This window comes from Rhamphochromis sp. 'chilingali' (assembly GCF_963969265.1).
Source record: "Rhamphochromis sp. 'chilingali' genome assembly, chromosome: 5".
Classification (NCBI taxonomy): domain Eukaryota; kingdom Metazoa; phylum Chordata; class Actinopteri; order Cichliformes; family Cichlidae; genus Rhamphochromis; species Rhamphochromis sp. 'chilingali'.
Genome location: NC_137932.1, coordinates 38740650 through 38754384, shown reverse-complemented (window position 1 = coordinate 38754384; position 13735 = coordinate 38740650). Strand labels below are relative to the sequence as shown.

The 13735-nt window shown below is 40.5% G+C and overlaps 1 protein-coding gene across 1 annotated transcript in view; it reads right to left on the bottom strand.

The window, feature by feature from the left end:
• The window catches only part of ptprsa (protein tyrosine phosphatase receptor type Sa), a 170028-nt gene that overhangs the window by 42505 nt on the left and 113788 nt on the right, over positions 1–13735 (bottom strand). The window contains exons 14-19 of the mRNA XM_080883577.1: positions 5010–5603; positions 3852–3946; positions 3421–3671; positions 2764–2851; positions 1324–1527; positions 962–1125 (exon numbers count right to left, since the gene is read on the bottom strand). Of these exons, the coding sequence (XP_080739703.1) occupies positions 962–1125; positions 1324–1527; positions 2764–2851; positions 3421–3671; positions 3852–3946; positions 5010–5603 (1396 nt within the window). The remainder of the gene's footprint in view (positions 1–961; positions 1126–1323; positions 1528–2763; positions 2852–3420; positions 3672–3851; positions 3947–5009; positions 5604–13735) is intronic.

Sequence of the window (13735 nt, the reverse complement as noted above, 5' to 3'; positions counted from 1 at the left end):
TCGAAGCTACAGAGAGTTCACTTAGTCTTGACTCAGAGGAGCAGAGGTGTTGGGCTTTAAAGGCAAGTTTGATCTCCACTACAGTAAAAAAAAAAAAAAAAGATCACCCAGTTTTTAATCTAGTAGTTTAGTCATTACTAACATTATTATTGGGTAACTTAGGCAACACTGGAAAAAGTGCTTGAACACTAGAATTCACAGTTCTAATTTCACATCCAGACTCTGACAATATGTAGGAAAAACCTTTAGTTATGATACCGTAACATGATAGCTGCACTCCTCTATAATGCATATGGTTTTTATGTGGTAGAGATCATACTGGTTTCATGGTTTGTGTCTATTTAGAGGGAGGGCAGTGGCACGCTTACTAGACTCACTCCAGTCCTGTGATAGAACATTTCTATCCTGTCCCTTTCATGATGACAACAGCCCTGTCCACGTTCTATTAACCAACATCAACAACAAACGAAGCAACACATTTTGGATGAATGCTTTACCAAGGTCTACTTTTGGCACCACATCTTTATTTTATTGTTCCCTTGAATTTATCACCCTTCCTATACTCGCTGTGAATAAACACTTTTGACATCTACTGACTGACAAATTCTTTCTACTAGTCGAGCACCATCTCAAAGAATCTCCTCCTCTCTTCTTTCTCCAACCAGCTCACATCCCACGACCATCTTTTTTTTTCCACAAAAAAAAAGTTTCATATTTACATGCAACTGTGTTTTTGGGACTTTGAATATCATGCTGCCATGAAAACATAATAAGACTCTCGTTCAACATGCCGCCTAGCATGCAATCATTTAAGATAGCCCAATTCCCCAGTTTGACTACAAATAAGGGGTTTGGCATGAAATGACAAGAAAAACCAAACTCCAAACTTCACATCTATTTGAGGTTCTGACATCTTTACACACAAGTATCACCACAAACAGAAATTCCCAAGCCCACTCACTTTTTATACAGAAGAATGGCGATGACGATGCAGATAATGAAGACAACAGCCAGGACGGGGCCCAACACCCATATGAGACCATCTCCAGCGTCTACTGGCAAAGGGTCCACGACCAGCTCAGGAGTCACCACCGTGTCGGTATATGGGCTTGCTGCAAACATTTTCTGAACAGAAACAATTTTTCGCAAAACTTAGTACAGTGCATAAAACCCAAAGATACAAATTGAACAAACTGAATTGAATACCACAAGAAGCATAAATGTGTTAGGTTTAGATAAATCAGCATTAAGAGATCCACTATTAACTGAAGAAAACCGCATAATTAAATCCACTCTGACAAAAATTCGACTGAACTGTCTTACCCCGCTAGTGGCATTGAGTTCAACCAGCAGGAAGAAGACATACTCCTGGCCAGGTTCGAGAGGCTTGTTCTCACAGTTACTGTGGCGGTTTTCAGATCCTACTGTGAAGCTAGCGGGCAGTTGCCTGAAGCAGGCTATGATGTAGGGCTTCTTCTGGTCCAGCTGACGGCGTGAACGGCGCTTTGGATTCACCTCCCTCAACAGCTGATTGACGTAAAAAGGTTTTATTGTACTTCTTTATGTGTGAGAGCGTGAGTGTATTTTTAAAATTTTGGCAGATCAAAGACTAAATATAGAGAACATTCAAGTCAGACCTAATGAGAGTTTCTGAGTGCAGAAAGTGTTTATAATGTTAATGTTTTTTAAATAAAAATTTAAACAAAACAAGAGCTATTATTTAAGCACAAAAAATGACATCAATTCAATAAACTGGAAATAAGAAACTGTAATATGGCAGTAGTACAAATTTTCAAATACATAAGCAGTAGGTCTCTTGAATAAGTAGCTGTTTTGTAGAAGGTCTTGAACTCTTCCTGAGATCAAAGAAAACAATCTGTAGGTGTAACTGCACACTTAAGATTCTAAAAGCTTCAACATTTCTGGCAATGCTCCATGCAACCATGCAACCCTTTCCCCTACATCAATCCTCTCTCATTCAGTTTAGACTGCAGACAGAGGCGGGCCCTAAGCAGAGGGAATGTGTGTAATCCCAAATCCAATAGGGATGGCTGCTGTTGATCTGGTGCTCAAGGTGACCCCGAGCTATGGTTATGAGTAGGAGAAGACTGTGTAATTCTCTCTTCTGCATGCTTTTGGGGGGGGGGGTGTGTGTGTGTGTGTGTGTGTGTGTGTGTGTGTGTGTGTGTGTGTGTGTGTCAAATTAGCATAGCTGAGATTTACTTATGTCTGTGTTCTGTGTGCCTTGCCTACATGGGTACATGATGTGCACAATGTGGACAGAACATGAAAACTACTGTTTATGTATAATGATGCAATTTTTGCAATTTTGCCTCTGTATGTCATCACAGTTTATTTAAAATCAGGTAGTCAAGAAGTAACTGAAATGACTTTCAGCTTTAACAGTGAGAAGCCACCAAATCCAAGTTTAACACTTGGAATCGACTGCAGATCTCGTATTTGCTTAATTTTTCTTGGAATAAGAATGTAAAAATCTGACCAGCCCATTAAACTGCTTGTCAGTCCATTGTCCATTTACGTTTGAGCCTCTAAAATGAGGGAAAATGTGTATATATGCCTTTAATTTGTAAACAGACACATTGTTGTTAAATCCCTTCAATTATAGCTGAAAGTCTCCAGTTTAATCATATGTTGGCTGGTTGTACAATCCACTGTGGTGGTGTACAGAGCCAAAATGACAAACAAACAAACAAACAAACAAACAAACAAAAAAACAGCTTGAAAGCTTATTGTGTGCGCTACCTCTTCTATGTCTATCTCATCAGGGTTTTTCAAGTCTTTAACAGTTCCTGGGGTCTTCTTAAGCGGCACCACTACTACATAGAAGTTCCTGTGAACACAGCATGAAAGCACAATAAAGATTTGATTTTAATAAACAATCCTTTAAGATTGTAACAGAATTTACATTAAAAATAGCCTCACACTCAACACTAAATTGACGTGACAATTCGGTTCTCTCAAAGGGCCTAGCAATTACCAGCAGTCCACGTCACATACTCATTACCTAGTGATCTCAACAGATGTCACGTCAGATTTTAAGTATGTCAACATTTAAACTTTTTCAATTAATTCAATTAAATTTTATTTATACAGTGCCAAATCACAACAACAGTTGTGTTGTGTTGTGTCAAGGCGCTTTATATTGTAAGGCAGACCCTACAATAATGCGTACAGAGAAAAACCCAACAATCATATGGCCCCCTACGAGCAAGCACTTTGGCGACAGTGGGAAGGAAAAACTCCCTTTTAGCAGGAAGAAACCGCCGGCAGAACCAGGCTCAGGAAGGGGCAGGGCCATCTGCTGCAACCGGTTGGGGAGAGAGAAGGAAGACAGCAACCCCTAACCCTTCAAGACAATTCAGACAGAGCTCACAGATGCTTTTAGCCCTCAAAACTCACTTGACATCCTTGCTGTCAAATGATGGAAAGGACATGGTGAGCGCGGTATCCGAGTTACTGTAGATGTCCAACTTGGGTTTCCTGATCAGCATGAGCGGCGCTGTCCTGGCTATTACCCGATGTCTTTGCCCACCATTTATGCTTTCTTGACAGATCACTGTGAACTCATAGGTGGTGTTAGGTCTTAGTCCAGTGACGAACACCTTCAGCTGCCTGGCATCCACATCCATCTTCTGGCGGTTATACTCAATCTAGGATTAGAGTGATAGTCAATCAGCAAATTGGTGAGGGAATAGAGAGTAAAAGAGGAAGATTGTTTAGTGGTAACTCATGTCACTGAAATATGACAAACTGAATGACAGTTTTCAATTGAATTCAACTTCAAGGATGCTAAATTACACAGTGGGAATGCTTTACAACATTATACTCACAGTGCATTTATACGGGGACCTGCTTTCAGAAAACTTCCAAGCAATGACCACTGTGGACTTGGTGGCCCACTTTACAGTGAAGTTCTTTGGAACATCTGTTGAGTGCACAAACGCAAGAAGAAGAAAAAAAGAAAGAGGGTGTATCATAAGTGAATGGACCATCTTTACATCAGAAAGAAAGGGAAACAAATAAAGAAACCTGATTTTTCTTTTTTGCTTTTTTTAAAAAAAAAAAGAAAAAAAAAGCTGTTCTTCCCCTGCAACGCTCCTCTGGGTAGGAAAGTGAGTGTAACAGTGAGCTGTGATTGGCTGTGAGAAGGGCAACGCGATTGGTTAGGACACACAGCACGTAAGACTCATGGACAACAAACCCATGGAGCACAAGGGTGTACCTACTGGCTAGCCATCGTGGGTAGTGCCAACCCAGCTCATCATTATCTTTGAACCACGAGCATTTGATGATTAACAACTGACCCATGCGGTCCCAATGCCAACTGATCCTACACCTCTACTAAGTCTGGGTTGGCACTGCCAACGTGATGCTGTGTAGGCAAAGAGACAAACCCAAAACATAGCATGCTAACAGTCCTTAGCGGTGCATCTGTGGGATGCCATGCCACAAGCTGTCCTGTCGAAGGACAGGGGGACGGAGAATGAGGTTCTGGGAGAGGAAGGGAGTTAGGAAGGGCAGAATATCTTAAACCAAAAATAAAATAAAGAACCAAAATGAGAGTTTTGCAATTTTAGAGGTCCACACTTACTCTCAAAGTGACTAGATCTGATTGAGATCCTACCTTGTTTGTAAACTGGGGATGTGAGATGACATTAGCTGAGTGACTGTGCTTGGCAACAGGCTGCAAGAATGACTGAGAAGAGTGTCTGACCAAATTGCACTTACCTTGAAATTCTAGGCTTCTTTCCTCTTTCTCAAAATGACTGACTATAACTTACTGACTTATCTTTTACCTGATTTGGGTTATTGAAGTAAGTATCCCACGGCAAGCAATTTAAATATCAATGTTTCCTCTTTCTTGAGGAGAGGTGGAGGTGGTTGAAGGAGGGGGTGGGCAGTTTTTGTGTTGCTGCAGATTAATTTTAGCCAATTTCCAACCCCCCGCCAACTGGGTTGGATAACATAGACAAACAGGCAAGCCCTACCTGCTGGATCAAAGGCCACGGTCCAATACTGGATAGGTGGGCTGTAGGGCCCTGGACCTACACTGGTGTGTGCACGTATTTTCACGTCATATGCCGAGTTCGGTTTGAGGCTGTTGAGCACATAGTTGAAGAGGCTGGGGGGTAAGTGGAGTTCCCGTGGAGCTTCTCTGGTGCCAGCTTCTTTATAGGCCAAAGTGTACTCTGTGATTACCCCATTCCTCTCTGCCAGGACTGGTGGAGACCAGGACAGCTGCACTGAGCAGCAAGTCACATTGGAGCCCTCGTTAATTTGTGGGTATCCCCCTGGCGTATTCTCAGGCACATTGACTTCTACCACAGCCTCTTCCCCAAAGCCACCCCTGCTCTTGGCAGAGATCTTAAAGAGATAAATTGCCCCCCGGTGAATGTTGCCCACAGAGTACTGCCGCTCTTGGGGAGCAAATTCCAGTGTGGCCAAAGGAGAGACATCTTTTCTGCCAAACTGGAGCCGGTAACCCTGCAGGTCCATGCCATTGGTTAGATCTGGAGGATCCCAGCGAGCCACGGCTGATGTCTCTGAGTCCTGAGCCACTGACAGATAGGGCGGACCAGGTACTGCAGAAACAAAGAAATAAAAAGCGTGATGTCTTTGCATTACAGTTTTATTAGAATGCACGTTTTTAAATAAGAGACATGAAAATGGTACATATGGGTGAGCGTTGAAAGTCATTCATGACATATAACCATCGTTTATGTTCTATTTTTCCTTCCGATTTAGGAGTTATGGTTTGTGTTATAGAAAGTGCACTGAGTTTTTGTACTGTGTAGCAAAATCATCAACACTGTTACTATTGATACAAATAGTATACGACGGAAGCATTTACAAAGGATGGTAAAAACATAGCTGGATCAGATACCGCACATAAAACGATGTCTATGTGTCCAAGGTAAAGATCAAGATGAACAAAACTCGGGGAAATTGTTTGAACTTACAGTCAATAAGCTAACAAAGTGAGTCAGAAATGCAGAAGATCCCCAAAATGCTTTAATTCCTAAGTGATCGCTGTACCCATTACCATTTCATGATACATAGAAGCTGAAGCCAAAAATCATTGCATTACAGCAAAGCACCACTAAAACTTTAAGCGAAGAACAGCGCCTTGTTTGTCTCTTGTTGTAAAATGGATGATCTACTCTTGGGGTCCAGACACTATTCTTCAGAGTGGCCCAGTTTTGCTGCTGTTATGGATGACACACGTCTCATCCTAACCCTCCTTTTAAGGTCCCATCACCGAGACAGCGGCAGCAGCAGTTATGTGAAGCCTTTAGTTCTCAAGCTGCTGTCAAAGCTTTGTGAGAGATGAGCATGGCTGATTTGCACTTGAGCCCCATGTAAATAGATTCTAGCTTCCTCGCTCATCTTCTGATCTATGTACTTCCCTCCTTTTTCTGAGAAACAACAAATTTTCTCAGAAAAGGTGGGGACGGGACAAACAACTGGCAAATGTTATAAGTATTCTATTATAGATACACATTGTTTTATGAATTTAAATCCAAATGCATTACTTTAGTATTAATAAAGAAAACAAAGGAGGTAATGAGACACATCAGCTATGAAATTAATTACATGTATCTACAGTAGTCAGACAGAATGATGAGTGACAGTCTCCTGCATACTGAAGATTCACAAAGCTTGCCAATTTGTTTGGCAAAGTTGGCCTGCGAAACTGTTTGATCCTGCATAAATTTATTAACAACTAAATAAACTGAATGCAAATTATTAACTGTGGTTGCAGGTGTTATGTACTTTTCATCATTATCTTATGCAGACATAATTATGCCTTCATTTGCTTTCTTTGGCTAACGCTTGTTGATGCTAATGCTAGATGAATTCAAGCTGAATTCACCCCCGCACCCACCCCTTAATCATTGCATCCTGTATCTTTGTGCTTGATGGACAGTCTGAATTTTCTTTGCTGATGTGTGTCAGCCTATTGGCCCTGGTCTCCAGCCAGCTTCATCTCCTATATCGCCATTCCAGCTGCACATAGAGCTATTTGGCTTGTTGCCCAGTGTGAACTTAAAGTAATTTGGAGAAGCCAACATTAGTCTGAGGCAACAGTACTGCCTCTCAGTGGAACAGTATCATCGTGCAAATGTGTCCGTGTATACTGTATGTGTCTACATATAGTTTATTGTGATAAGATGTAAGTTTTGTGCACACAGTAAACACACACACACACACACAGAGCCTGGAAAGAGAAGAAAGAGAGAGCAAGAGGGACAGAGAGAGAGAGAAATCCACTCCACATACTCTCCTTCCTCTGCGCTTATTATTCATTTCTGTTTGCCAATGATTTTCTTTCTGAAGACTGTTGCTAGAGGAAGATGGAGGTGAGTGGGTAGATGGCGGCTAGTCAGCTGAGCATTTGCCGGTAATGGAAAGGTGGGGGCAGCGAGTGTTGGGTGAGACAAATGCTTCTAATACTCCCTGGCTACATACTGTAGCTCAGCTTGGTGTCATTTGGAAACCCACTCTCCCTTCATGATCACTGCTAATCAAGAAAATAGAATCAGGGAGAATGATCCTGCAAAGGCGCAGCACGTGTCTTCGATTCTGTTTTTGTGCTTCGCTTCGGAATTCAACAGGCTGCCATATGTATCCATTGCAGCCTGTGTACCCCCAAAACGGTTTTATTATTTGTACATTTTAAACTGGGGCCTAGTGCACACTGGGGAGAGGGATCACGGGTACTGAGCCAGCAGATTGGTGTAGAGAGGGGGAGGAGGGGTGGGGGGACTGCTCATGGTGTGGGCTGAGTGTGTGTGTGTGTGTGTGTGAGGTGCTACAAGGAGATGATAAAGTCAACAAGGCCATAGTGAGGGGTTGAAAAATGAGTGAATGAGAGATGATGAAGGTGACTGGGGACAAGGTGCAATCAGCTGCAAAGAGGGCCCAACAGGGATATGAGGAGGCAGAAACGTGTGTGTGTGTGTGTGTGTGTACATGAGCGATTCTGGGCTTCCAGGACACTTTGATTGTCCCTCTCCACCTCTCCTCTGTGTCACCCTCCTTTTACCCACAGTCCCTTTTTTCTTCCCAATTTCTTTACTTTACTTCTCCCTTCGCACGATGTCCAATTCCCACTCTCATTTCCTAACTTCCTCCTCTTTCCACTCTTTGACCATTTCAGGGTCGAGCCTGATTCAGTCCCTCCTTGTGGGCCTCCCTGCACATTTCCCATTAGGCCACCATATTAACAGAATACTGTTGATACTTACTCAGTCTGACTCAGAAGGGGACGATCAGGTTTCTTTCTCATTTCCTACCTCTCTTGTGCACGTCAGTCACGCATACGCAACTTTGCAAATGCTGAAAGGTCGTGTAAAATCTGTCTCTCTGATCTTTATTTTCCCTTTGCTTCTTTGAATCCTATCTGCCTATATTTCAGGGATTCATGGAGAGTAGTAATTTGTAGGGTGGGAAATGTAATGGAGAAAGAAAAGCAATAAATTTCACTTGGCCCATTCGGAGAGAAGGAGCCATTAAAGAAGCAAGGAGAAAAAGAGCTCAGCAACCTTTTGCATGATGCATCAAGTATTGTGAGGTTGGCCTAAGGGAGTTTTAACCAGTTAAGATGTTACAAGTGGAGGATACCCAGCAATCTTTAAAGCTGTAAATAACAGTGGTGTGGCTGATTTGATCTGAATCAATATCCATCCATACTTGCAATGCAATTTATAAATAATTAAAATCAAACCTAATATGATTTAATCCATCCATTTGTGTGGATCACACCAACGGGCCTTATGTTTGGTACCTGGTGATGCAAAATAACAGTTTTTCCCCTTGCTCTATAGCCTCTTGGGATCCCAAGCTGATATTTTGAGCAACTTGGCGCACAGCCTACCAATAAATAACTGTGCCTTTGTAGCATTATGTTTTGACTTTGTTCGACTTATAATGAAATCTTGACTATTTTTTTTCCATTAGCATGTGAGCAAGAACGAAAGATTTAAAGGACGCAGACATTGATTGTTGGCCGTGGTTCAGTGTATTCCTCAAAGGAAGAGTTTTAAAAATATGACTCATGAAAAGCCACTTTTCAAACCTAGCTTTCACTCAGCAAACAAAGAGAGATTCAGCCACAGAATAAATGTTGTTCATCTATGACTCACAAATAGGTATGGAACTCCAGTTTTATCCAAGTCAGACAAAATCCTGCATAGATCTTTTTCAGATCCTTTTTGATACACCAAACTACCAGAGAGGCTGGTTGGAAAGTCTGGAAGATAAAAAGCCTTGGCCATTGATGTTACAATTTTTAGTGGCAAGAAAAAACATGCCATCGTTGTCATGACGCACTGTATCGAAGCCTTATTGTTACATAAAAAAAGACCAAGGCTATGACATCTTCTGTAGGCAACTGCTCTCCTCAAGTGCATGCTTTAGAAAAAAAAAAGATTTTAGAAGAAATTGCATAAGTTACATGTTTTTAAAAATATATATATTTTTAGAGGACGTACAATGTGGGAGAATGTTAAATTGATTTACAATACGCATTTGAAGTGTGCCAATTTATGAGTGAGTTCACACAAGTGCAAACCACACGAAGGAGTGGTTGTCTCAACAAAGAACATCTGTTTTTCATGGTGAAGAAGAAGAAAACATCTTATATTTGGGTTTATAAGTTCCTACAAGTTGGGATCCATTTTTAGTGTGGTTTTTGATGAAAAGTTTCTATGAAAGTTTGTGTTTTGTTTAGTTTTGTAGTTGAAGAATGTACAATGTTACAGTTACAGTGTTGTGCAAAAGTCTCGAGACACCTGCAAATTTCTTAATATTTAAAAAAAAAAAAGGCAAATCAGTGATGAAGATATAGTATATGGGGCAAAAACAGAATTCTAAAGATGCTAAAAAAAAAGTCAGTTGCTTTTCTGCGTTCATAATTCCACCACTGGTACCATGACAGAGCCTCCGCCATGTTTTACAGATGCCTGTAGACGCTCATTGTTGTAGCTCTGGCATGACCTCCTTCATTACATATTGATGTCGATTTGAACCAAGTTGCTCAGCTGTCTGTGTAAACACAACACTGTTTCATCCCTTGAGATAGGTGTCTGCTTTATGCTTCAATGATTTATAGGTCAGTGTAAAGTGTCTTACCGAACAACAACAAAAACATCTTCTAGAAAATGGTCAGGTAATGAGTGAAATGAGTGAAAAAGCAGACCTTAGGAAAGCCTGAGGAAGTATTGCTTAAAAACACTTTAAAAATGAAAAGGAAGTCTGGGTACATGGAAACAAAATCTCAAAAGCCTAAACAGGGCTTCTTGATTAGTCCACTAATACCATAATATAATCATATGAGACCATCCTCTGTAATTGAATGTACAGACACTATGAACTGTGTATAATCTGATGATTCTGTCACCTGTTCTCATGTTGTCTGAATTTTTTGCAATTCAAAGATGTAACTATTCAATTAGTTCATTAGTTCAACTTGCTCTGGAGGAAAAAACAACAAAAGAAAATTGCCTTGAAAATTGCCAATGTCCCAACCATCCTAACGGTGCTTGGGACAAGAAGGACATCTGCTTTACCTCCAAGAAAACCTGGTTTTACTTCTTTCCCCCAACACCTCAATCTCTCACCTCTTACCCTATTCTATTTATCTTGGCCCCTGGCATAAACTAGTTCTTTAATTCAATCATAATAAAAAGGAGAAGCTCTCCCTTCGAGGGACAAACAGAATTGCTGTGGAATGGCGCATCAGTCAGCCAGTCCTGACAGAAGGATGGAGAGTGACAGCACTCGCTCAGGCCCCTTGGGCAGCGCCATGCTCCCTGACACCTGTAACACACACTTGTCACGAGATGGGACATTTGTGTGTACACACGTTAGGTTGTGAAAATGTGCTGTCTGTACAGGAGCGTATGACATACCACTCTACAGGTCTGCACATATCGTTACAGACGAAATAATCAAACCCTGATAAAGATTCAGCAAAGCAGAAATACTGCGTTTTTAAAATATCTATGTGAAGAACTTCTGAAATAGAAGATAGATGGGTGGATGGATTTAAAGTTATTTGCTTTTGGGGGGAATGGAAGGGAATGAGAGCATGGACTGAAAGACACCAGCTTTATCAAGATATAAGCATTTTTTTGAACATTACTCGACCATTACACCACCTTGTCCTTTGTCTTTTTGAGTCTTCTGACTGTTTTGTAAGGTAATTCTGAATGTAACCCCAAGATCAGAATTTAGTGCCTGCACTTTTTTTTTTACATCCTGCATGCCAGCCTAACTGCTCTTCCTTCATTCTGCCTTCTGTTGTTACTGATTGGACAGTGCCCCAATCCTGTGCTCTCATCAAGCTGCAGCAGTAATTCTTCCACCTGCTTCAAAAGTACAGCCAATCTGTTCTTCCAGCCAGCCCTGATTTAGGGTTTTTTTGTGTCCCTGTATATATCCAGTGTTTTTGTTACTTGTAGCTTAGAACACATTTTGAGCATTGAATGTATTCAACAAGCTTAGTTTTCTGCATGTCAGCTAGTCTAGTGGTTGCTAGAGGCTCTGTAACCTACTTCATTGTTGTTTGCAGCCACTGTCTATTTCCTGGAGACCAGACCAGGTAGTAAAGTCCCATATCACACACTGAACCAAAATTCAGGAAGTATTTTAGTTTAGTAGTGCTACTGCTTTGTTGTAATTTTGGTTTGGTTAGACAGTGAATGTAGGTAATGGCGGGTTTCTTTCTTTCTTTACTTTAAAAAAACAAAAACAAAAACACAGAAACAACAAATGAACATATATTAAATCCTTGCATCCCAATCCCTCACTATTTTAAAATAATAATAGCGTAAAAAAAAAAGTATGTGCTGTATGTATACAGTTGTGCACATATTGGCACTTTGAGGCCTTCTCAAGTACATGCATACACAATCTTAGTTTAATGGCCTAAAACCACTCACAGAAAGCTTTCAAACTCATAGCAAGTCAACCTGAGGTTCACAGTGAATATAAAAAGTCTTCACACCATTGTCAAAATGCTAGTTTACTTTATGATGTAAAAAAAAAATTAGACCAGGCAAAATAATTTTTGAACTTTTTCAACCTCTAACATGACCTACAGACCCTGCAACTCAACTGCAAAAGGATTGAAATAAAAAACTTACAATAACCTTCTGCATAAATATGCACTCTCAAACTAACACTTTGTTGAAGCACCTTTTGACGTTGTAACATAATTCATTCTTATGGTGTTGGTGCTTATAAGCGCAGTGCATCGTGACTTTCTAATATTTGCCGAGTCTTCCTTGCAAAAGTGCTCCAAATCTGTCCAATTGCATCATCTGCTTTCTTCAGGTCACCTCACAATATTTCATTTGGATTCAGTTCTGGGCTCTGGCTTGGCTTGGCCATTTCAAAACTTTAATCTTCTTCTAATCAAGCCATTCTTTTTTTGATCTGGATGCTTTCGGTTTTTGGCACACTAAACGTTAAAATGCTTTCTAGCATAAACTTCACTGTTTTGCCAAAACACAATGGTGTTTGAAACTGCTCAGAATTCCCTCCACCTTAACTAAGGCTCTAGCTCAACCTGAAGAAAACGCCCCCAAAGCATGATGCTGCCACCACCATGCTTCACCGCGGGTATGCCATTGTTTTGGTGGTATGCATTGCTTTGGTTGTAATAAAAAGCTTTGGGATTTTACCCTTGGTTTCATCAGACCAGAAACATTTCTCCACATCCTTTTGGGAGACTTGATAGATGTTGCTGCAAAATTTTGCTAATTTTCTTTGTAAGAAAATCCGGCTCCCTGACTTCTTGTTTTTTCATCAACTTTGTTCAGGTATAGTTATTGTCACTTTTACATCATTTCATTTGTTATTTATTGTCCTCACTGTTTTCTTGCTGTTTGTTTTGGTATACATTGGCTTGGAAACGAACTGACTGAATGTACCTACAATTAAACTAAACCCAAAACATAAGCTTGTTGATATGGAACTACATTATTTTTATTTATTTATTTTTATTTTACCCCCTAACAGATCTGGTTTTGAACCACATTGTTCAGGTTATAGGTCACATTTTAGGTAGAACATTTCTAAATAATTTATATATATATTTTTCTATTTTTGCATTACAAAAATGTGGCATTTTAGCAGGGGTATGCAAGCTTTTTACATCCTCTGCAGATCATGCTCATTCTAAACAAACTACCAGCTTTTAGGCAGGCATAGAGAGTCTAGACAAACTGGTATGCTCAGCGGTGAAAAAAAAAAAGGAGAAATGTGAAGAAAACAATGCTTTGTAGAGTGCAGGCTCTAATATACAGCTAAAACCAAAGAGCAACATGTGTTTTCATGCTCTCCTAATCTGTCTTAGGGAAAAAAAAAAACCTCACACCATGCCCTGGTCTCTAAAAGATCCGTGGCCTTGATCTCTAAAAATCTGTGGCTAGCCTTCAGGACATGACTCAAATGATAAACGCAGCACTGATAAAAGCAAACACTGCCTTAGACTTAGATGTGCCCTGAATAACAGCCCTGAGTAGCTGAACACACTGTTAATATCATAGCCTATGGTGCTGTCGATAAAGAGTCCTAATTACACTTAGTTAACTGCCAGAAATTCTTGAAATTATTAATTATTGCATTTGTTCGTGTCTACTAAACAGATCCGAATCAGTTAATCACACTATATTGTGTCTCTCTGCGAGGGTTCTTTGAGTATTGT